At 37.9% G+C, this 26,528-nt stretch overlaps 1 protein-coding gene across 6 annotated transcripts in view; it reads left to right on the top strand.

Annotated features, from left to right (window-relative positions):
• Positions 1-26,528, top strand: part of LOC131691225 (synaptic vesicle membrane protein VAT-1 homolog-like) — a 177,859-nt gene that overhangs the window by 32,556 nt on the left and 118,775 nt on the right. For all 6 annotated transcript variants that reach the window (XM_058977459.1, XM_058977458.1, XM_058977460.1 and 3 more), the window contains exon 3: positions 12,637-13,098. In XM_058977459.1, the coding sequence (XP_058833442.1) occupies positions 12,782-13,098 (317 nt within the window). In that variant the 5' untranslated portion in view covers positions 12,637-12,781. The remainder of the gene's footprint in view (positions 1-12,636; positions 13,099-26,528) is intronic.

Consider the following 26,528-nt stretch of genomic DNA (forward strand, 5'->3'; position numbering starts at 1 on the left):
ATAAAAAGAATTCCACCAACAGTCGTTAGTTTTCTCACAAGCTACTTCAATCGTCAGGAGATACCCATAAAACCTAGTCGCGAAGCCCTCTTCGTAAAGATCCCAGTTCGTAGATTTGGAACTACGATATGTGACTATATCTAGCGAGACATTTAAATGATCAAAGACGATGTACTTATGATCGGATAACGATGGTTCGAGTTCGTTTGGTACTAGCCAGTTTGCTAACTCATGCGTAATACCGTCAGAGCAGAGAGTTACATCTAACACCTCTTCTCTGCCAGCTTGTGCAAATGTTTGGCGGTTTCCGTCATTAAGAATGTGCAGTTTTTTACTACTTAAGTATTCCATTAATTCGGTGCATATCAAATTGATATCTTTGCTGTTCTTGTTTATGTTATTAACAGTCATATTGACTGTGGCAGCACAAATATCGCAAGTTGTGAGGTCGGATATAAGACATATAAGGATATATTCTCATATGAACGGTGGGTCAAGTATACCTTATCGTTTTGAGAGTTATATGAAAAATAAAATCGTCAAAAAACACGATGTTCGGAATTTGACCGCCTTCAGTCAAGCGAAGCAGCTCCATCGCAGATCACTTTTTTTGCATTCACTGTTGGCAAAATGCTTTTGTATGCTTGTAAACAGTACCAACCTTTGGTTTGGTGGTCATAAAGTTATGAACTAGTTCACGTACAGAAAACAGATTTGTCGAAAACCGTGACATAAGTTAACAAAACAAAACAAACATCTTCACTAACAAAAGCTTTATGAGGGTGTTACTGAAGAGAAATTGAGCATAATTATAAAATTCGTAATCTTTGTTCATGGTGTTCTGTATTCGTAACGTAAAAACGTGATTGTTCCACAATTCGCGATTTCGTGTGAGCCTAGATGCTTTTTGATTGTTTTTTAGAAATCCCACAATTTTGAATGGATTTGAAAAACCGTAACCATTTGTTTTACAAATCAAATCGGCTCAGAGGCCGCTTTGAATGTATGGTTATTGTCTTTATTGGAATATAGAAACAATGCTTTAAAGTTAAGGAGGAACGAACAATGGGACGAGAACCGAAAACGAAAAAAGCAGTTTTTTCCACATCGTTTGTTAGATCTTCATGAAAATCAATCATCTTATGTAGAAAATTGATACAGTTCTGCTGATTCGAAAAAAACCCGTTATTTTCGCTTTCTATTCTTGTCCGTTTCTCTGTTCAACTTTAAACTGTAACAAACTCGTAATACTCAATGAGCACTTGTTGGACTGCTGATCTGACGACACGATCAATAACCACCAAAATGTTCACAGTTGCAAACGATCCCAGAAGGAAACAGCAGAGTCAAGTGCAGCAGGTACATAACCTGAAATAAACTTTCAACCTGTCTAAAGTCCCTGACTGCACTCATTACAGCATCTTTTGTCTTCATCCACTCCTCCCCTTGTTTCTGTTTGCTCTGTACCAACTCAAACACAAAGTTTAAATCAACACGCTTCAGATCAACGGAACAACACAATCCAAAGCCCAACAACAGGGTAGGCAGGGTCGTGGTGGTGAAGAGTAATTACTCCGCATAAGGTGCAACAATATAATTAAGATAAAATTTATTGCGTCTTTCACTTCCGTACCTGCCGCCGGGTTTCAGCTTACGTCGATTGCCGTTCCCTTCAGGCTGAATGTCGATGCTACGCGACACCACCTTATTTTAGGTGCGTTTGCGTTACGGTACCCCGCCGGACCAGACAGTGGCCATCGCAAACAGGGATGCGGTGGTGGCGGTTGGTTGCAGTCGTAGATTCCCCACTCGCAACACTTAAAGACAATATGCGCCATTACCGGTCCATTTGCTGAGGTCGTCCCCGGTGTGTCGTTTGTACGGCTGTGCGGCTTCTCGCCAATAACAACGATAATAGTTATAAAAGCAATAATAATAATACTAATGAGAATACCGCAAAGCTACGCTTTGGATCTTCGTGGGTTTGGTAAGGGCAGAATTTAAAGCGGCTGCGGTGCGGTCGGATTTTAATAAGTAAGCTTTTTACGTTACAAATCTCTTCATTATGTGGTTTTAATTGCCGATAATTTGTGTTGATCAATGGGTACAGATTTGTAAAGCTACATGTCGGTTTACACTATTACCAGAGTCCGTGCCAGTTACGCGTGCCAATGATGGTGAAATCCTTTTTTTGCCAGCTACAAATTAATGTCGTATATTAAACTGCAGGAAACGAATAATTTATAATCGCGGGTGAAAATCTTGTTTTTTGCCTTCTGCATTGGATACTGCACTGCTTTGATTTAACTTGGTGTAGTCCAAAAAAAAAGGTTCAAAGCAAAGGGAAGCCTGCTGTGATGCATAAGTGCATAAAACTTTTATTCATTTGTTCGCTGTTGATTCCATTGCAGTTCGAGGGTTCTAAGCTACTTATTCAATTTTCTTGCAATGTGACGATAGTGATGTATGTGCAGATCGCTGCATCGAAAGCCATATTGTTGTGTTAACCGATGAAGAGAGAAAATCTTTAAATATACATGAGGGTGAACTGAACAACTATACATATAATTCAATCATATACCAACTGTTATATATTGAACTTGGTACTAGACTGTATTCTCGTTTTCCAAACCTTGATCGGAAACAAACATAGAAAGAACCACCCCACACAATATCTGCAGCTCTTGATGCATCGAGGAACCCCATCTGATAGCTTCTCGCTTGGTTCTGCTGCTATTCGACTCGGTTGCTATGCGTCCAAGAAGGAATGAATGATGATGATGATGGTGGTGCTGTATGTGACTATCTGCGGTCGACTCAGTCGTCGGCTTCGTCGCATATCTTCTTCGCCCAAGGCTTGGACTCTTGTTGATTTGTGAGTGCAGTCGCCTTGATCGGTACACTCCGCTGCCCTGCTGGTGCGATCTGAATACATAGTTGTGTCAAGACACGGTGGACTGGAAGAAACCTTGGCGGATGAAATGGGAGATAATTTATAATCGCTTCTGATGGCGTGTAACGAAAATGGGGAGCTGAATGAAAGTGTTTGTGCTCGGGAGTGTTCCCGATGGCAGTTGTCGGTGTGAACTGTGGGAAGGAACTTTTGATTGTTGTACATTTTGAAAAATGAATTTTAGGTCGACCTAGATGAACCCCTTAAACTTTTGTTCTTTTGTTATAACATCGATTCCAACAACAAACGTGATAACAAATTTCAATATATTTTTCAATACAATTTGTGAGTTATAAGGTTCCATATTACGTTCACCGGTATTTATTAGGTCCAACCCATTCAAATATTGAATTAATTTTCGTGAGTATTGACACATATTAACTTTTCACGTTTTCCCTCTGAACAATAATGCCGGCTGGAGTGCACACTTTTACATTCCCGTATTGATAATGAATTCGGCATTGCAATTTGTCCCGTTCGTGTGTGTCACGTGATGTGGTTGACCCTCGGCTAACCAACTGGCGCGTGCTTTTCTAAATTACAACCAACCCGAACTGTGAGCCCTTGCTTTCTCTCTTTGTGGTTAGACACTACCACGGCCAGCACCGGCTGTTGTAGCGATCCATATCGATTTAATTGAATTTATTGATCCAATGCTACGCCTCAGTCCGGACACGTCACCGCCAGCATATCCTCCATCCTCTACCTAACCTACTAGACTGTCCTGGCAGCTTGAGGCTATGGAAGGAAGCGGGCGTAACATGTTGATAGGTTGAGGCAGTAGTTCTTGGAATCGAGCGGTTTCTCTCCTAAGTCTTGCAGTGCAACACCACGCGCAGGTTGCCCAGGTTGGTTTTGAAAACGGTGCCATTTTCAAGTTTTTTTGGTTAGCAATTCTTGGAACTAAGTTTCTAAAACCATACCACTAAAAGGTCGATTGGGTGTGATTTATTGATTTGAAACTTTTTGATAATTGTGGGCTCTAATTTGGTTTTAGTAGTTAAGTTTCTTCTAGTCAATTTTTCAATCATGAACATTTTAGCTCACGTGGCATTTCTGGGTGCTGTAAGGTTTAGAAGTAGTCGCCTGTCCACTACGTACTTTTACCAACCTCCAACAGGGCCTTTTAAAATTATTTTGTTGCTACTTAGTCCAAGTTTATCGGAATTGATCCACTAGGAAATTTTTATTTTGACTCCTTTTCAGACTTTCGAATAATAATTGATTTTATGGCTGATTCTCACTAAGTTTATAGAGCAGATCGAAATTTTAGCGCTCTCCTGTGGTTGCCTTATCGACGGCTACTAAGCCGGATAACTGCTTGCTATTGGCCTGCACTGGTGAAATGAAATCGTTAAAAGTTGCGGCATTTGTCAACGCCAGCAGTAATGACAGCTAAAAGTGATAGGGAAAACCGAAATTCCCAATCTATTTCGGATAATGCCATTATGATGACCACACGACTATTTGTCCTCTCAAAGCTACCCTTGATACTGCCCACCTTAAAGTAAATTTTGGGTTCCAGTCTACCGTAGCTCTAGCAACGGAGCCGAAAGTATTTTGCTCTAGCTATCTGTAATTCCAATTATGATGACAACGCTTCCCGTTTCTAGCCCAGAATATACTTTCAGCACATGAGCGGATTACGCACAAAGATCGATGAGTTGTTCGTAGCTGTATTCGATGCTGAACACGATGTCCCAGAAACATGGTTGAACGACGAAATCTGCTAGAGTGCTAACTGCAGCTGTTCGGACCTTGATATACGGTCTATCGTAACGATTGTGACCGAATCGCTGCTGGCACAAAGGGAACGGTGCACCGGTGGTGTACTCATAGCTGTTTCTAATCGGTTAGTGTCTAAACAAAAAAGTTATAAAAATTCCGGCCTAAAACAACTCGGAATAAACATTAACAGCCGTAGTACTAACGAATGTGTGGGCGTCCGGACTCCACAGATAACACAAACCGGCGCTTCGGCAGCTTCTTTCGCCGAGTAATCTAGATAAGTCGTGTATTGTCGGTAGTGGTTGTTTCAACTGGTTAAGAATTACACTACGGGCCACCTATTCCGGTGGTGAAAGCCCACCAAACAGGGAACCCCAATTCCATAGTGCCATGCGACCCGTACTATGGTTAAAATTGTTGAGGGTGCTTAAAATATTCTCAATTAATGGAGCCCGGGAAGAGCTGAGCGAACTCCTCAGTATGCTGAATAACGCAGCAATTTTTTTCGCCGATGATCATTATTTTGCCTGATTTTTCTTGGTTGGGGTTTGCTGAGACTTTCGGCTGATGATTGTTCGGTGAAGTTTTCCTTGGACAGGGATGACTAACCCATGTGAAATGCCTCGTGCTTGTGTTCTTGCAAAAAAGGCTATTGGCACTGGTCTCGTATGGGAGCCCAAAACTCGCGATATCTGTACATTCAAAGTTACTCTGACTGTCGGTAACATAGACAAAGAGTACTTATTGTTCAGCATATCTGCCGCAGAACGAGTCATCTCCTTCTGATGATTTCAAAAGCGTTGTATCATATTGCAATAGAAATGGGCTTCCGCTCATTATGGGCAGTGATGCAAATGCGCATCACATCATTTAGGTCCGCTCAAACATCAATCTGAGAGGCTCTCAACTGATGGAGTACATAAGTAGTACAAATCTCCATATTTTGAAGTAGGAAATCGACCTACTTTTGTGATGTCTGGGAGAAAGGAGGTGTTAGATATAACGCTTTGCTCTGAAACAGTTTCGCATTGGCAGGTTCCAAATGAAACTGAACCGTCTCTATCTGATCATAAATATATATTTTTCGACCATCATGATGTTACCCTTAATGTGGTAACATATCGTAATCCTAAATCTACAAACCGGGACCTCTTTTTGGAAAACTTGGCGACCAAATTTCATGGATCTAACTAGACGACTTGGATGACGTCGTGGATATGACAAACTCATTCATAGTAGCATTCTATGAAGAAGCTTGTCCACTTCGTACTATTAAATCAACTAGGGCAATCCCGTGGTGGAGGGTTGAGCTTGAAAGAATGAAGAAGGATATGAGAAGAGCTTCGAACCGGCGTCAGTGTGATGACTCCAGGTCTTTCAGGTCAGCTCGTCGTGCATATAAGAAATGTTTTAGATCTGCAGAGCGGGCTGGCTGGCAAGACCTATGCACTAATGTCTCTAGTCTGAACGAGGCTAGCAGGTTAAAATAAATTCTCTCAAAATCGAAAGATTTTCAGATGACGTTCAGTGACGGACGAAAAAGATGTTGTTAATTATCTCTTCGACGCACACTTTTCAGGTTGTATCGATCCGGAGCTGAACAATGTTCACAGATTTCATTTCATTCTGGTGATTCGGACTCATTGGTGTTAGCACGCACATTGGTTACCACTGCATCGATGAAGTGGGCAGTTGTTTCCAGTCTTGCTACCGGGTATATCCCGAAAGCATGGCAAGAAAAAAACGTTAGATTTATTTTCAAAGGGGACGCTCAAGCTATGAAGAAGCCAAGAGTTTTAGGCCTATCAACTTCAGTTCTTTTCTTCTAAAAGCTTTGGAACGGATAATCGATCATCATGAATTTGATATTGAAGCTGCTTTTGATAATGGGGCCTTCCAGTCTATTCTGGAAGCGACGCCCGGTCATGGGGTATCTGCATGTGTCTCAAGTTGAATAAACGCAATGCTTAGTTCTTTGCTCGTCACTGAGACAGGCAGAGATAAGTAAATTGAGAGTACCGTAAACCGGGGTGACATTGATCACTTTTCGAAGTAATCATTACATATTTTTAGACGCAATACATAATTTGTCAAGTTTAATATTTTTAAACCATGTACCGATGTATAGAGAACAAGATTGGATGGTTTTACCTAAAATTGTCCGCTTACAGCGATTTTTCCAAAAATGATTTCAAGTTGAAGTCCGTTTTCGTATTCCGGGGTGACTTTGATAACCAGCATGTTCACCCACATTAAGTTATCGTTGTCAATGTTTTTCATTGAAATGTTTGTTTAAACTGATTCTGGAAAGATATTGATTGTTAAATAGATGTTAATTGGTACTATACAAAGTATTTCAATGTACTGTAAAATTCGAGTAACCAAAATTCGTATAATTCGTGTTCAACTAGAATAAAAGATTCTGAAAACCTTTAAAACTGCTCAAATTGTTTTATTTCAGTGCTTTGTCGACGTACAAAAAGTTTCATCCGTTCTATCACGTTGGAATATTGAACAATAAAAAAAGTGTTGCGAATTTTAGCTTAAAATAATTTGAAATAATTGCCAACTAGTTTTAATAAAAAAATGTATTTAAAATAAACAAACTCTTAAAACTAAAGTTTGCACATCCCAATCTAAAGGAAAATAAAAACTCGCTTGTAATTTATTACTTTTGCTCAAATCTGAGATTTATTTGTTTTATAAAAAATAGACACTTTACGAAGCTTCGTAAAAGTAAGGTGAAGTCAAATTTCGGTTTTTTTGAAGTTTTTGTACCCAAAAACCGAACAATATACTCAAAGAGTATAACAAATCAGTATTTTATAAGTTTAGAGTAAAAATCAGTTCAAATTAATATGATTCGGTAGATTATTCTGGTTTAATAAGCGATCTAGGAAAAAAATTCGAGTGATCAAAGTCACCCCGCTGATCAAAGTCCCCCCGGTTTACGGTATGTGGTTGTCCTCTGGGTGGCATTCTGTCACCTTTGCTATGGAACCTGGTTGCCGACGGCTTGTCGAGGAAACTCAATGAGCTTGGATATCTAACTTACGGGTTTGCTGACGATTACCAAATACTAGTTATCGAATTTTGCATAGGAACAATCTTTGACTTATGCAGCAAGAATTAAGAGCTGTCGATCAGTAGTGTCGATAAGTTAAATTACCATTTAGTCGAAACAAAACTTCAATGGATCTTTTTGTAAAGAAGCGGATAACAACCGGAGTTCGTTCTTTATATCGTTTCTTTGATTCCGAGCTACTGTGCGCAGATGAAGTCAAATATGTGGAAGTTATACTGGTCTGCTAGTGATCGCGTGCCGAACTCAAATCGAAGAACTAAGCATTGTCAACACTATCTATCTTGTCTGGGTGCCCAGACATTCCGGTATTACTGGTAATGAATGGGCTGACGAATTGGCCAGAGAAGGTGCAGTTATTGATTTCGTTGGTCCTGAACCTGCCCTGCCTATTTTGACACTTTGGTTAAGAGAAAAAACACGGTCCTGGGTTTCGTCCGAGCACTGCAATTAATGGAGAAATCTACAAACGTGTCGCCAAACACAACAGAAGGTTCCGTAGTAGGATTCTTTGTGAATCCTACTACGGAACCCCATCTGATATACAACAGCCGTATTAGTGCAATTGCGATTTCGACTTTTTGGCCGTCCTTACATAAACCACTCCGTGTTTGGACAACTGAAACTCAGAGACATACTAAAGGTCTTTATCCAATTTGGCAAAGAGCTTTAGGATTATTCGCGGCCGATTTGAACTACTTGTGAGTAAAACTTAACTTCGGGTTTTTTGTGCTGTTATTTTCCCATCCTTCCAATTCTACTTCTACAGGAAATGATGAGAAGATACAGTAAGGCACAAATCTCCAATTACATAGAAGGCGCGTGCCATTTGAGCCAATATATTCTGATTCCTTATTCAAGGCGACGGACTGAGCATTTTTCTGGCAGGCTTTACGTGGTTCACTAAGCAAAAGTTTTATTAGAAAATTCAACCCGTCTCTATTATACAAAATCTGAGGAATTTATTTGAATATTTGTTCCTTTACCAACCGTTATATTTATTTTCAATGATCGGATACCTGTAAAAACACCACAAAAGCTGATTTCCAAAAGATTCGACCAAGGTTGATTCGTGTTTGACTATTGCTAATTTCATGTAATATTCAGCTGCAAATCTTGAACTCGTGTTTGAAGGCAACGGATGGAGCATATATTCAGTAGCAGAGCTTAAAAATTTTGACACCCTTGCGTGAACTTGAAAGAGAAACGAAATTTAATTCATGCCCGCCGCGATGAATGAAATGTTTGGTTTGTTTCACTCGTCATTTGTTCTCCCGATACAGCGCATTCATGTTCGGATAGGTTCGGTTTCAGAAGCAAACTGAATTTTCTTTCTATGATAGCTTTGAGGGAGAATATTGAGCAAAAGTACATCAGATATAGATTACGCAGCTCATTTATGCTTGAAAATATGAAAGATGGCAGCTTGTACCTTAAAACTGTCTAGATAATAACAAAAGAATACTTTGTTTTTGGTGAAGGAATTTATATTTTCTCTGCACTCAAGCATTCGATTCTGCATGAAGTTTGAGCCAGTTGGAAAGTTAATAAATGAGGGAGGCGGTGAATCTGAATGTTGGTTTCGGCAAATGCAAGCAGAAATAAGTAACTAATTTTGAAATTTTGCAGCACTGTTCAGGAGACTATATAAAAAGTAGTAAACTGAGGAACCAATTTTTAAGGAGCTGTGATCTGGTTGGTGGATTATTGTTTACTGTGCGTATCATTAGTTTTGAAATACCAGTCCAAGTGCCGTCACGATATTCCGGTTATGTCCCAAATATTATCCACCCATCTTTTTGCACAACCGTGTGAAACAAAGATGCTTTTCTGGCCTAGTGCCGTTTTTGCACATTTTTACACATTCTTTTTGCTTTTTGTTAGGAATATCGGTAGCATTAATCCATTCATCGAGTAAAGATAGGTTACAACTTTTTTGCTTTACTATTCTCTGACTCGTCTTTCAATTTCTCATATCTCCCGTAACTTGTCTAGTCTAGGGCTCTAGACCCGTACACCCGTGACCCAGGTGATGCTAGAATGGATGTCGCACAAGAGACGTCATTGAAGAGACTTCCCGTTTAAAATCATATATCAGAGATAATCCGCTAAGAATTCTAAAAATTTCGAAAGAACTGACGCAGAAATATTCAGTTGCTAAAACCATGTTGATGATGGTTTAACACCGAAAATGTCAAACAGGACGTGTTGAAGGCCTGAAGTTAAGCACTATCGATTTTTGTAATAAAACAAAAAAAAAATCTTCGTTTAATAGGCCAATTGTGATCGATTGTCTAAAGCAAGCAGACTATATTATTGGCGACATGTATTTTATGACAGTCTACCGCGTCTACATCTCCACTCACAATGTTGAGACAGACGGTGTGATCAACAAGTTTAGTTTGTCATGTGTGGATCTACTGAAGCATGGGGTTGGTTGTTTGAAGGATCCCTTGTTCCAATAAGTGAAGATTTGAACGCAAATCAACAATTGTATGTCTCTTCAATCAGAAATCATATCGGGTGACCTTTGGTGGGAGAGCTTTGCCCAATTTAAAGAGTGTACGGAATCAAATTGCATCACTTTCTAATTTCTGTGACTTTTTTCTACTGGATATTTTCTTTTAAAATTTTGGGTTAAATTAGTTTAATGTGAATTTTTACATTGTGTAAATTTCACTGGCAATTGTGTAGCCATTGCAAAAATGGAGTTGGAGGAGCATCAGCGGCGTAAACCAATTTTGTTCATGTACCTAGAACATCCGAATCTCTTTCACCGTGACATTAGCAAGAAGCAGAGAATGGTCCTATCTACTTTGGGTTATGTTTTGAAACGGTAAAACGAACGTTTGACCGTAGATAGGAAAGAAAAAAGTGGTCAAAAAGGATTTTCGTATAATGTTTTCTCCTAATAGTTCGGTTAGAGACGTGGCAAAAACGGCATACAGACAAAACTTTAAATAATGCAATAAGACGTGAAGGATAACGCTTCGCTCGCGATGAACGGCAGAATACCGTGAAATATCACGTGCGCGGAAGCTCTATAGTCAGCTGTTGACGAAATTGCATTGTCTCGTAAGTGATGACGAGACTTATGTGAAAGCAAATATCCGGCAGCTTCCTGAGCACTCGAAGAGGTTAGAAAACAGAAAATGTCTCACTTTGCCAAAAATACATTATTTGGCAGGCAAGTTGTTCTTGTGGAAAGTGGATCACTCCGTTCGTTAGGATTGAAACCGTTAATGGGTTGGAGTATTTGAGAGAATGCCTCCAAAAGCGTCCACCTCCACTTCTGAGGTCTTACCATGACCTTACAACTTGTCATAGCTTTAAACGGTATAAAACTTTGTCCAAGATTCAAAACCTCTAAAATCCGAAATAAGAAAGTTAACATCGCTGTGCCAATATGCTTCGGTGAAGACAGCACTTCAAAAAAAAAAAAATGCCTACCCTGAACGCTAGAGGTTTTGTCTTGCTAATTTCTTTTTCTGTCCCAGTGTGTACTGGTAGCGACCAATAAAATTCAACGTTCAAACGAGTAAGAAGAAGGAAACCAAATATAAAGATGGAACCTAAAATTTTAGTCTGGAAGGAAAGGGTATTGTTTTCCAATTTTTCACAATCTCGTAAGAACCAATATCCATCACATTTTATCGTCAGCTCGTCGCTGTTGTGCTATCTTATGACAAACGCCATTTTGGGATGAACTGAGTTAGATATGCCACATTACTTGTCTAAAAAATCTCTACAAAGTGGCGTTTATAGAATTTTGACATTCTGCTTGGTTACTGAGATATAGCGAGAAACGTGCTGAGAAATTTTTATTTTTTTGCTTCAAATGACTGTGTCTGGGAATTGGCTCAAATTATCTTGATGTATAAGATGTTTTTATATGCGAAACTATCTGAGAAACACAATGGCATAATCATTTTCAAAACAAAAAATGCAAGAATTGTGAGAAAAATGCAATTTAAGTTTTAAACTGGAAATATAGCATACTTGGCAACACTGTATGCAAAAATAATTATTTTTTATAGATTCCCTGACTCATTTCCTTCAAAATGCATCTCACCGATTGTGTATAGTCCAAATGAAGCCAAAGATATGAATAAAAGTTTATAATTGATGATTTTTTTCTATGGAAAATTTTCCATGCACGATTATGACACGCCATACAAATTTTGTCATCAATACACACCTATGACACGTGTGAGTGCGACTTTTGTTTACATTTATAGTAAAAACTCGCAACATAGTCAACCGATCTACGTAATATTTAAGAGATTAATACAGGACAGATAGCAGCATCAATTGTATTCTTTGAATTGTTTACACCATTTATAAGTTTCAAGATATTCAATCTCAAACTTTAAAAATCGTTTTTCTCGAAATGTGCAAAATGGCGCTTGTCATAAGATAGCACAACAGCGACGAGCTAGCTAGTTACTATATATGTACCCTGTTTAACTGGGAGCACATTTATCGTTCAAAATTATGCACAATTTTGTCCCCATGTAAATCGATTAATCATTATATAAGAACTGTTATGAACACGACAAAAAAGCCAGGGAGCCATTACAATAGTTCTATTTAAAAAAATGCTTTAAACTTTTAATTGCTAGAAACACAAAGAAGCAAGCAGCAATTATCACTCAAACATAATGTTTAAGTGCAGCTCATTTCTTATATCTCAACAGCGTCCTGTTCTTTCTAAATATTTACAAGCAGTTTCAGTTGCCGGTGATTTGTTTTGTTACACGCCCAGTTCTGCCAGGCTGGCTGTTTTTTCCCTTCCTAAAACATTCAGACTTCCGTTTGATGTTGATTAATAGGCTCTCATTAATTTACGTTTCACACTTTTCTTTTCTTCCAGCTATAAAGCCATCCCGGGACGTGAGGTGCAAGCAAAGCGAGAGCATATTCCAGTTCGGATAACATTTAAAAAAAAAGGGAGTAGTAGTTTCGAACAACAAAGTCAAGCGCAAGAAGCAAAACAGAACAAACAAAACTTTACCAAAATGACCGAAACTACCGAAGCCCCAGTCGTTGCCGAGGTCAAGACTCCATCGCCAACGAGCGAAACAGCAGTCGCGACCACGAACGGTCACGCCGAGGAGGCCAGCGCCGAACCACAGAAAACGGTCGAGGAGACCAACGGCACATCGGAAAAGTCGGACGACAAGGCAAAAACTGAGAAAGCCGAAGATGTTCCACCACCCAAAGAGATGCGAGCCGTCATGCTGACCGGTTTCGGCGGTTTCAAGAACATTAAAATTCTGAAGAAACCGGAACCGAGCCCACAGGCCGGTGAGGTTCTGATTCGTGTGAGAGCATGGTGAGTGAGATTTTTCCGAGTTTTTTCTTCTATGCCATAAACAGCATTATGTAGATGAGAGCTGGAACCATAGCTAAACCGGGCGTTGATTATTGATATCAATCTGTGTCGGATCGCTGTGTGAGCAGTTTCGGGAGCTAATCAATTTGATCGCTCGTTGTGCGGGGGTAGAGCGATTTGCACGAAAGTAGTTTATATTTGCTTCGAAATGAATTCGATTATTTGCTCGGGTGTGCATAAAAATTTAGATGGGAATCGATTTTCGTGGAGGTGTTTTTGAATTTCCACAAGTTGGTGGATCGGTGGTTGCAACATTATCAATGTGATTTCTGGAAATAGATCAATGTTTACGGATAGTAATATCGATTGCCTTTATACTACGAATTTATGTAGTTTGAATTCAAATGCATATTACCTACTACAATACACGGCTTGAACCTTCGTTCGATCCGGTTACAAAACTTGATAGCTCCTGGTTTTTTGATGGCAACAGTCTTTCTTAAGATTATTGATATTTTTTCGACAACCAGTCTGTCTCAAGACTTCTGCTCAATCATTCAACCTAAAGAAATATTTAATTCTTCTTCGTGTGCCAAATATTGAAAAGAAAAAGGCTAACCTCTTCACCCGAAAATCCAATTGATTGTAGCTCGCTCTGGAATTATTCAGAATTTAAATAATTTAAAAATATTACAAAAAGCACGTTGTATGGTCCACGTGCAGGTAAAATGGGATTATTATAAAGAAACGCGGGCAGATTTCAACATCTGACCCAGTGTCATCGATGCCAAGGTTTTGAGCACGACACTAGAAACTTTTAACGAAGTGATGTCTGAGTCAGTGTTTGCATGGGGCCTAGCAGGGCATGGTTGTGTATCAGTACTCGATTCTCACGAGCTATACATTTTTGTGAAATAATGGTTAGATTTAGCTGAACGCATGTTCAGAAGAATTGTAGTAAATAATACGAGTCATGTTTTAGTTTGAACATTTCAGTTCCACATATTAAGGGATAGAGGGGGCCAACACCAACATCCCGATATTCTATCTCTCTTATAAAAAAAAAGTGTTGGCGCCCGCTATGGGGTCGCAGGCGGAACTAAAATTTTCTAGCCAAAACATAACTCGTATCATGTACTTAAACTCTTCTGAACATACTATTCAGCCAAATCAAACCATTATTTCACATAAATGTATAGTTCGTAGCAATCGAATTCTGATACATAACCGTGCACTGCTAGGCCCCATGAAAAACTGACTCAGACATCACTTCGTTAAAAGTTTAATAACTTCTTTCAACAAAGCCGGATTGATTAGCAGTCTTCGACAAAGTTGTAGACAATCAAATTATGTTTCTTATTTTCACTTACAGTGATAATACGATGCAGACAGTGCCACCTAGCTGCGAAAATGTAAGCTAGTGGGTTTTCTCGATGTAAATTGTCGGAAAATCCCATACAAACTTCAGACACGGTAGCTAGACTTGTCCGATTGGTTTTAAATTTGGTAGAAGTACTCCTGGTGGTACTAGGAATCGACTCAGGGGTGGGCCGATTGATTTTTCAAAAATTCATTATTTTTCTGGGCACTCTAGTGTTCACAGATTCAAAATAGAAATAGAACTTCCATACCTGTACAAGGATCTTCTATTATAGTCGCACCATCCTATAATAATGCGTCATCTTATGCTTCAGTGGCAGGTAACGCGGTAAAAAGAACAACGATTACCACGCCTCCAATTTCATCTCCATACAAGGCTTCGTTTGCTCCAAACGTTCTGGGTAGTATTACGGAAGAAAATTGATTTTTTGCACTAATCAATGTTTCAATTGATGACTGCAATGCTAAATTCTACCTCTATGTTTGAAGCTTTTCAAATTTGCTAATAAAGTCGAAGTATAAAGTTACTTTACGCTCGTCCGGACATGCCGCAGACGATTTCGCTAGATTTTCGGAGCAGCGTGCACTCAGTGCACTAGCGCGACTGCCGGAAGGTTAAGTCGCCGGTAAACTCTAAGCTTGCTCATATGACCCTTTTCCACGCTTTTCTAAACTTTCTTCTTTCAACTCCTTGTTCTCTCTTGAGTACTATCCTGACTCCTGCGGCTCTTAATATTGAAAAATATACTTCACTTTCCAGTACCTTGCTAATTGAATGTCGTTAAAAACATAAAAAAGATATTTTATGCCTATATTCTGATTATTTGGCTTTGTAACCAAAAAGCTGTCATTAGAGTTTGTTTTGATTAACGTCCTATCTTCAAACAAGTCGCATTTGAACTCCTACAAATTTGCTTAATCATTGGGAGTGGGCGAAAATCGGAATTATTTTTCGAAACTTGTCGAAGAACTTAACTGAACCATATACGGAAAGTTCGGGAGAACTTTTTAACGGAATTGCAAAATCCTTCAAGTACTTAGAAGCAACTGTCTTAGATTTGGTAGACCACTCTGCAATGCGCTTAATTGAATACATCATGTACAATACTGCTACCCTGGATCTAAACATAATTTTGATTATCAAATGGAGAGCTGTAAGCTGTTTGATAACTATTTCCAGTATTAAACACGGGTGCGCAACGTTTGACATAAATAGGTTAGGCATAATGGACGTTTGGCATAATGTACGATTGGCATAATAGACAATAGCCATAATTCACAAAATATAAAAGTAATCGTAAGGTTTTTTTTTCTATTGTGAACATTTCAACCCTATGCTCATGTTTTCGGGTTACAAAAACTACGCCTTGCGGAAGGCGATTCTAATTTATATTGCGCTCATATACGAGTATTTTACAATTTTCTGGCATTTTATTTTTGTACTAGTAATCAGGAAAAAAGCAAAGATATTAATCCCAATTTATATGATTCTGTTATTCTGACTGTATAGGTTATGAGCTTAATGAAATGCGGTCAGTTATTTTGTGATTTATGTAACAGGCATTGATGTTCTCTCCAACTTTTCGACTATATTTCAAGTCTTTTTCAAGGATTGAATAACAAAACAGACCATATTCAATCCCTGAAATAGATTAGAATATATAGTCGAAACGTTCGAAAGAACGGCTTTTCTGCATTAATCACAAGACTGATGACCGTATTTTAATAAGACCAATTTATTTCTATTCCAACAACTAAAAGCCGAGTAATTGATGATATAATGAGGCACCCTAACGAATAGGTCCAAAATAGGGTCATTACCCTATCTGAAATATAAAAACTCTATAAAGATATGTGAACCTGGAAAAATATTAGCAAGGCTTCACAGAACTTGTGTAAAACATTTTTTTTATATTTACATTGTAAGAGTAGAAGCAAAAATGATTTTACTCAAATTAGATTTATTTCAGAAAAGAAAAAAATAGTTCTTAAATTCTTTAATATATTGTGAACAAAAGTAACATCTTTCGAATGCAATTAAAATTATTTCTTTTTGTTTGTCTCATTTTGAGATATAAACATTTGAAAAGGGCGTATTTTTCAGCGAAAATCATGTATAACTTTTGAACCAGACAAGATAAAAATTATGCTCTTGAAGTACTCAGAAAACTACTTTTATGAGAACAATCACATTAAAAAATTGTAAAAAACTGTTTTTTGGGAGACACCCTACCTTAGTAACAATTGAGGTTTTATGGCACTCTTGAAGTCCTTCTTAAAACTTAGAATGCTATAAAACTCGAAATGCTACTTGGGTAAGGCAAACTCCATATGAATTTTTTTAAAAAATCAAATGTTTCACAATATTTTGAAATCGAAATAAGGTGGAGCATAATTTACCGATTTGTAAAATAAGTCGGTGAATGGTAGTATCGTACTTTATTATGGTTTCTACTCAATATTTGAATAATTTGAGTTTGTTATTATTTTCAGGGTCCTGTAAAGAAATTTTTTCCATCCAACTAATATAAATGTCTGCGGTTACCCTCAAGTTGGTATTCTGTCACCACTTTTATGGAAGAGGAGGAAACTTAAAGATCTTGAATATTCGACATACGTTTTAGCTGATGATGATCATCGGTATTTGAATTAGAGAGCTAATCGTGCAATTGATGATTTTTGTTTTTAAATTATTTATAATACTATTCGTCATAATTTTTAATGTTTCAAAGTTTGCAAATCTATGCAACTCGTTTGTGCTAAACAAGAGAGGACGCTTTAAAATCTTCCGCATTATTTTGACTCAAGAGCGACTTTTTAAAAGGGCTTAAAAGTTTGGAAATGCAGCATTTTCGAAATTGTTCGTTTACCGTATTTTATACAACAAAACTATCTGAGAACGAGTTATAGGGAAAGAATACTTATGTGCGAAAAAATATACACTGAAAAAAATGTGCCATTTTTCACACAATCATTTTTTTCAGTGTATATTTTTTCGCACATAAGTATTATTTCCCTATAACTCGTTCTCAGATAGTTTTGTTGTATAAAATACGATAAACGAACATTTTTTTTTTCGAAAATGCTACATGTCCAAACTTTTAAGCCCTTTTAAAAAGTCGCTCTTGAGTCAAAATAATGCGGACTATGGAAAATGTTTAGTCTTCCATAACAGTGAAACGTAAAGTTGCATCGGAATCTAAGATAGACGGTCAAGATTTTGGAAATTGCCGGACGGTTTTTCGTAGAATTTAAATTAAAAAAATAAAATATTTTTTTACATTTTTTACATATTTTGTCAACAAAAATCTAATAAGAAATGAAACACTTTGAATGTGATTGCATGATGGAGAACTTATCGGTAACAAAGTTTTTCTAACAATAACTTCAGATATATTTCAAGGCGATATTGTACACGATTTCAAAACTATACGAAAAAATTCACAATAATATTCAACCATACGGTCTGATGAACTATATAGTTAAAATCATATTTTGGTTGTTTTGTACATCAAATGATTTCAGATGATTTACAATATCGTCTTGATGTCAAAGGCAAAGTTTCAGGAAATTATATGAGCCTTTTGTTGTTGATGGAGAAACGCGAATAACTTATGAAAAGATGTTGATAAAATAAAATAATTGTGTTGTTAAAACCAAATTTGAAATATCTCGAGAACCACTACCTTTCAGAAATTTTTTGTTATGAGCATTTTAATTTACAATGGCGTTTAAAATCATATTCAAAAATTGCATTTTGACTGCAAACAGTGTGAATTATAAAAATATGTCAAAATTCGTTGTTAGGAAAACTTTTTGATTGAAAGCTTCTTCATGATTAAAATACATTGAAAAAGTTCCATTTACGCATTTATTTTTTCTGCCAAGTCTCAGCTTTTTTCGCATCTTTTACCGAAATCTCAATAGCTGAGATCTCAGAAAACAATTTTTTTGCTGAGATCTCAGTAAAAGTGACGTTTGGTAGCTGTAATCGGAAAATATTTCACCGAAAAGCAGCAAACAAATCTCACTTTACTGAGATACCAGTTTCTAAATTTGTTGACTACACGGCTGTTGGATAATTGCCGAGCCGAATTGAGTGTGTATGTTTTTAAAGCGATAAACATTGTTGACATTTAATGATGGGGTAACGCGAGTAACTTGTAAATGGGGCGTAATTACACGAATTACGCGGGGGATACAGGCCGCGTAAATGAAAACCCTGTAAATAAAAACCGCGTAAATTTCAAAATCCGCGTAAATGAAAACCGCGTAAATTTCAAAATCCGCGTAAATTTCAAAATCCGCGTAAATGAAAACCGTGTAAATTTCAAAATCCGCGTAAAAAAAAACCGAGTAAAAAAAACTTGAGTGTATCTCGACAACAAATTACAGTTTTGTATGTCAGTTAATATTGAATTTAAAAACATGTATGAAGTGATCGTTAAAAAAAAATTTACTGATAAGTTCTCCATCATGCAAATGTTTCTTTACTCATTAGGTTTTTGTGAGCAAAATGTAAAAAATATAAGAATGGATTTTTCCGAAATTTAAATTTTTAACATAAATTTTAGTTTTTGTGAAAAGTTACGCAGCATTTTTTCAGTGTAGAAGTTTTCGCTCGTATAGAAGTATTCGTTCCCTGTAACTCGTTCTCAGATAGTTTTGCTGTATAAAATACGGTAATCGAACAAAAAAATTTTGAAATTGATTTCACGCCCTTTTAAAAAATTGCTCTTATATCAAAATGTTGCAATTGCCAAAGAGAATAGGGAAAGAGACGAATAGTGTGAAGCCAAAAATACCTTATTGAGCAGACCAATCGTGCAATGTATATAAACATTACTCATGCCTGAGTTGGAGGAGATAAGTATTGTAAATCTATCAAAAAAGAAATTTGAATTTTCGTCAGAATTAAGTGCAATCGTGATTGTAAGGTGCATTCTAGAGTCTATGTATGAGTAAAAACAAGCTTTAGAATTATTTCATCTCTTTGTTTCAAAATGCACATCGTTTGATAAACAAATCCAACGATCGACAAAAGGTTTGTTTTCAAAATATAATAGGAGTCATTTAAAGTGCTGCCTTTGGAAACGGTTGCCAAATTCTAGTGTTGAAATCATCGTAAAGGGAGTGTTGCCGTTTTGACTGATTTTCACTCTGCGTCTCTTTCACTATTCTCTTTGGCAATTGCCAGAGAAAATTATGGAGATTCTTAAACCGTACACAATTGCAAAGATTCTCGGCGATGGTTATATTTGGCGGACGCCGGTTTCTCATGGAATCCCTCTTTTTCAGAAAGTTGTTCTGAATCTACTGAAGCGCTTTCTTCCTTTTAGTACAACAACTTGCCCAAATTGACACTGCACATTGGCCCAAGAAGCGAAATTAGCAGCGAATAACTTTTCAGGCTTTCATCTTTGGATTTAGAGATTCAATGCCTTAGAAACACTTATTGTGCGTGACAAACTGCTTTTTTTTACTGAAACGATTTTGGGAGTGTCCTAAAAGAATCGAAGTTACTAAAAACATTTCAAAGTCTACTTGAAATGAACGTCAGTTTTTCTGCAACTTTCTAGAACAATCAATTCTGAACAACTTTGTTGAATATGACAACTTTGTATCTTGAGCCGTTTTCATTTTAGAGTAGTTTTTATAGAATAACTTACCCAATTTGCCACGACGTTCTTCCTAGGAATATGTTTATAAAACCAAACAGCTTCACTGTCCGTGCCGCTTCAATAAGTCAACTGATAATATTCCGCGAAACTTGATTTGGGTAAGCCTTTAGTGAAATGTCCTTCACGGCATTCCAGGCCCGTCATAAAAACAACCAGTGAAATCAATTTCGAAGCCCGAAATTTCTTGGTAATCATGACTGTTTCTATCGCCACTGATGGTTCATCCACCCACGACAATATTGCATCACTGAGCCGGTTGTTGTACTCACCAATTTCAAGAGTGTTGACAAGAGTGATATTATCATCCCTTCCTCCCCTTTCATATCAGACTTTTCCGCATCGGTTGGTTTACTTTCAAGAAATGATAGCGACAGCGATTAAAAGTTACTACGTCGCTAAAGAATCACACTGGGTTGGCTTCGGAAGCAAGTCTTCCTCGAAGCGAAATGATTATTCATAGTGCCGCTCTATATGCGTTGCGGTTATAGCAGAAAATTGTTATCGTCTTGCTTAGTTCGATTTACTTGATTTTTCGAACGGCTGATTCATATTATATAGCGCATTTTTTATTATTTTCCTTGTTTATTATTCATCCCAACAAGCTTGGTTGTGCAATCATAAAGTTGTTTTGCTTAGTTGTTGTAACCGCTATACATGACTATTACCATCGGAATCACCGGTCGTCAAACCACATCACAGAATCAAGTTTCGTTCCGTCAGCTATTTGTTGAATGTCGTGAGCGACTTTTCCGACCGTCGGATTAGTTCTATCGTATAGATTCTCATTGCTGAACCTTGAACCATCACCACTGTCTGGCTGCTGTGAACCATCATAATCCGTCCTTTAATTGAGTTTAATTGATCTATTATCAGCCAGACATTAATTGAAGATCAGATTGAATTACATTGTGACATCAGCCACTATATTTTTATATCTTTTTGTCCGTTATGCCTCGTCGACTTTCCCATGCTACTGCTGAGAGTGAATCTTATCTTCACTGCTGCTAGTCACTACCTGGAACATTGTAGGACTCTTCGCCAGACGAAGGCTGGAGAAATCATTTTTCATATTGCAATTATTTTTTTTTACGCTTATACCCTTCTTCGTCCGGGGTGTAAAGAATCCAATACGGTATGTTCCGATAGCTGACATGGGATGGATATATGCAGTGCCATCAGGAGGCTACGGTCTATGTGTCTGTCCTAATTGACTTAGATTAAGCTGGGGGAAGATTTCCGATGTCTAATTTGATTAATGATAGGTTTTGCTTTGTTCCTTTTGAGAGAGAAAAAAGAACCAAAAAGTCAGTGAACGTGACGCTCTGACTGTCGTCAGCAGCACCGTCTCGCTCGTTGGCAGATAAGCGGGTCTCGGAATGCAAGGACATTCGACATGAATGCGGGATCATTTGTTGATTACTGTACACTGCAGATGTGGAGACTTCTGTTTTGTAAGCGGAGTTTTTCATTCTTTCTTTCATGCGCCGCCATGAGCCGTTATGACTGATTGTTATGTATGTTAGATCGGGGTACATAAAACACATATACATACTGCCTGGGAAATCAATTCCGAGGATTGCATTAGTTCGAGACTATTTTTTATTGGCTGTCTGCTTCAAGAACGCACTGTTGGAAGCTACTGGTAGCATCCATCACTGCCGGAGCATTGATGTAAGCGGACTGATTAAATTGGTGGCCTAATTGACGTCGCTTTATGCTAAGTATGTCCTCAGCGCGGCATGAGTTGCCGAATCGAAGCATGTACATTATTACAACAAAGTACATATTTAACGCCCAATATGGCCTCTGAACATGTTTCCCTTTTTTCACACTTTCCATCCATAAATTTCATTAGCGTTCCACAAACTTCCGTAGGACCGATTTTATAGAATCTCTACATCACCATACACTGCGCGACCATACTCACGTAGTAGTAGAGGCGAAAGAACATTAACTTTATTACCATCGCTCGACGTAGAAATTATCATCTCTAGACGATCAACGAAGAAGGGACTGGCTGGATGTGTCTTCTCTTGCAGCTCGGTTCGTCTGATAGAGGCGCACCCGCCGCCCTTTCGGGCCAAGCAAGTTGCCAGTAGCAGGCACAGCATCTTCAGCGCACACGAAAAAAGTGAAACCTTGATTCGACGAGAGCCTTTGGGAAAACTACACGGAGAAGCACTTGCTGCTGCGAAAGACTCCGGTTCCCAGGTCCAGTGTGTGTTTATACGAGCGTACATAAAGTTTTCTCCATCGAGGATGTTTCTGCTGTTACGACTGGCGACGAAGGCACACACACACACCAATTGCCATCATCGTAAATGAAGCAACAGACAAGGCTATAACGGCAAAAGTCCAATACAGTCTGCTGCCTTGTAGCTGTCAGTGGCATCTTTGTCTCGAATTCCCGCACTTGCGTTGGTCCAGGTCCAGCACAATTCTTTCAAATTCTAGTTCAAATTTCTACTCAGTTGAAACTGTTGATTATAAAACCATTTTCAGTCAAACTACGTTTGTATTGTGATGTCTTTGTTAGAAAAAACGAGTAAACCTCAGCCGTCGTAGGATCAATTCGGGACAAATATTTGTGATCATTTTTCCTTTCTGCACCATTAAAGTATATGTGCTGGTGCAAAGTACATAATAAGCACTGGAGAAGTATTTTTTGCATTCCTTGAAGGGAAGAACCTAATTTATATTCATCAGGCATATTAAGCACATTCTTTTATAATACAAAACGTACGGAGGACGCTTCTCGGCGTACTGTTGGACCAGCAAAGTTAGAAGAAAAACAGTCTTCCGTGTGCTGAAAATTTGTAAAATTTTCTTCACAACTATTGCCAGAGCGACCGCAACATTCCATAGCTATTTCTTTCTATAGCTGAGTAAAACGCCTCGAGGCGAAATATGCAAAACCCTATCCGACGGGAAAACTTATCTATTCTTTTTTTTTTTTGCAAGAAAATATAACCTTCTCAGGAAGGCACTCCCGCGTTCGTTGAATCCGAGACACATATGCAGTGCACATGTGTTCCTTCTTGTTCGGTCTTGTCGTTCCGGTCGTGCAGTGTTCCTTGTTGTATATATGTGGCTTTTTCGGGGGCACTTTTTCATTCCATTTTGCCAATATCTTCGTTCGTATAATATTAATATCGCAGCATCAGTTAAACGAAGCCAGCGACAGAGTAAATATAGGGTGTGCTTACTTGCTTCCGGTTTAAACCATATTTTTGACCGCTTGATTGTCTAGAATAGAACAAAACTAATTTCAAATTGTTTAAACTCATGACTAATAATAATTGATAAGCGGGTGCTTTATGCTTGGTTGAAGTTTACTTCCGAAAAAAGCTATGAATACTAGTCCAAGGGTCTAACATCAGTACATTGGCCACGTTTGCTTTTGCGCCGATAGAGTCAATTACACTTTAAGAGGATTCTACGAAAAACTTTCTGCATAATCTCAGATATATCGGACTGTGAGAGAATTGTGCGACGCAAATTTTTCCTTTCACTGAAAGCACGCTGCTGTTTTCGTATCAAGCGAGGTGAAGCTATTCCGAGGCGGTAAACACGGAATGATTACATTTTTGGAGGGGGTTCTTTGCGATAGCAATTGCACAACGTTTGTTTATTATTGATAAGAACTGCTCGGCTGCACTGACTGGGATTATGGCGAATGAGAAAGGGTGGTGTTTCTTTTGTGAGGTGTTGCAAATTGCAATTTCGTGACTGGCTAATGTGCCGTAAAGTTTCCTAGAAATATCGATAATATTTCTTTTGTTTTTGATATTTGAATTTCAGAGTTGATATATGCAGCTATGTTGAATCTCAGACCAAGTAATAACCCAAAAGCCAATAGGTTTTATTCATGTTTTATAGTAGTTTTATCAAGATATCTTTGAAATTAAAAAAATACTGTTTTTCATTATTCCGTGGCCAAATGGTCGGTATTAAATCAGACCGAACTAAGTGACAAAATATTGATTTCGAGAAAAACGAGTTTAAAGTTTGAATCACAGCATCCTTTACATTATAAATGGAAATTAATTTTTGCCATAATTCTTGCTTATTGTTACATATTTCAAATCTGGCAAAAGTCGAATGTAGCTGACGTAATTCTTTATCAATTGCTATCATTATTTCCTTTTTTTATGTTTTGCGACTTAGTCCGATCTGACTTAACACCGACCAAATATCTATAAAAATCAATCAGTAGGATTCTAACAAAGCACCAGATAATTGAATGATATTCATGAAGATTGTGTAAAAGGTAGCGAAAAAACGCCTGTTTTGGTTTTCTTTTGAGACTTTCTCAGTTTAAGGTTCAAGTTACCTTTTTTAAGCATGTGTTAGAAGTGAACGCTTGGTAGTGTGCGTAGGAAAATTTGTTTTCAGCTTTGCCACCGGATTATCCATATAAACCTTTTTAAAACTCTAAAAGAAGAATATCAGTCGATTTATTAGATCATCACGATTCATTTCTTGCAAAATACTTGCTGGAAAAACCATCGGCTTAGCTGGATGGTGCTTTTGAAAAAGTGGCTGTGGTTTTTTCATTGCGCAGTTGTGTTGCGTACCCTCGCTCGGTGTGGTAGTGTGATAAAAAATCACAGCCACTTTTTCAAAAGCACCATCCAGCTAAGCCGATGGTTTTTCCAGCAAGTATTTTGCAAGAAATGAATCGTGATGATCTAATAAATCGACTGATATTCTTCTTTTAGAGTTTTGAAAAGGTTTAAATGGATAATCTGGTGGCAAAGCTGAACACAATTTTTCTTACGCATACTACCAAACCTCGAGGTAACTTGAGCCTTAAGGTTCCAACCGACTAATTACACGAATATTTGTCCGAAAATCATAATAAAATTCTGACCGACCTTCCCAGGTAACCAATAAGCAAACAAAATGCTTCTTAGCGGCTACCTGATACGCATTTAAGTAGTCTTAAATGCCATTTAGATGTCGCTTTTGGCGAAATATCCGGCTACATTACTGTTGTACCCTGAAAATGCTTTTACTGCTATTGTGCATTCAGAATGCTGCTTACGAGCAAGAAGTTTTTAAACAGTTTTATGAATGCTGATTAACAACAGTTATGCATACAGAATGCTAATATACTGCAAGAAGCATCTGAAATGGATATTTTTCATAAAAACAATTTCCGTTGCGTTGCATAAGCACGGTATACTTCTTATATTTCAGAGTGATGACTATCATTTCCCCCCAGACTACTTGAGGATACAGTACAGTTCTACGCATGGGCACACTGGGCCAGGGGCCCCGGGATTTTGGGGGCCTCGCACTGAGGATGGATATAAATCCATACTAACTTTTGTGTTTGAAAAAAACTCTTCAGTGCGTTGTTATAAATGACAGAAATTTGAATTGATAGTGTATACTATAGTTTTAACTGTCATTGATCTATCAATATTCCAATAGCTCATATCGATAAATCGGTAGCAGAGCAGTTTGGAATCGCACACTGAATCGTATCCTATGAGAGCATTATAAAACCAAGTGGAATGATACTAGCGGCATGTAACGCATCGCAGCTAGGTCAGGATGGCATTGTACAACCGTCGAACAACATAACCTTAGCGACAAATAGAACAAAATGGCAAAAAATCGGTGTCTAGCAAGCGTTCTGCGGATGTGGAAAAATGATACAGGTTTTCATCACATTTGTCACATTTGGAACCGTCAGCGAACAAATCTTCAAAAGTAAACCCCTTTAAATTCTACTCCTTCACTATGCCGGGACCCTCATAAACTGATATTGTGTCTTAGTTCTTAAAAATATTCCTAGGTTTCAGAGTTACTTTGAAATATTACACCGCAAAATATTTTCTATTTATTTGTTTAAGCCCCAATGATGCTGGCCTAAATACTAATCTTATATCTAATAATCAAGTCGCACATAAAAACAATATTCATTCAATAATTACAAACAAAAAATAAAAAGGTCAAGTATTGTTAATGAATTGATTAAAAAATCTGGAAAAACGTATACGCAGAGTTTGTCGAAAAACGTTGAAATCGAATGCTGTAGCTACCTGGTTAAAAATTCGTTGCAGACCAGTGATGGCTCCATACATACTATAATTTGTGCGTCGGAATGGTAATCGGAACATAATGTTGTTTCGTAGTGCTCGAGGTGCAACGTTTATGTTGATTTGTCCAAAATAGCTGGGGCATCTATACGGCTTTGCAGAGTGCCAGCGATGAACAAAGCTCTTGCGGTATTCCTTCGAACATGTAGGGGCTCTAGTTGAATCAGCTGACATCGGTTTTCATAGCTAGATAGTCGGGTAGGATCTCTCCACGTCAATCTATAGAGTGCGAAACGCGACGCTGCACACTTTCAATTCT

Source organism: Topomyia yanbarensis, chromosome 3 (genome assembly GCF_030247195.1).
Source record: "Topomyia yanbarensis strain Yona2022 chromosome 3, ASM3024719v1, whole genome shotgun sequence".
Lineage (NCBI taxonomy): Eukaryota > Metazoa > Arthropoda > Insecta > Diptera > Culicidae > Topomyia > Topomyia yanbarensis.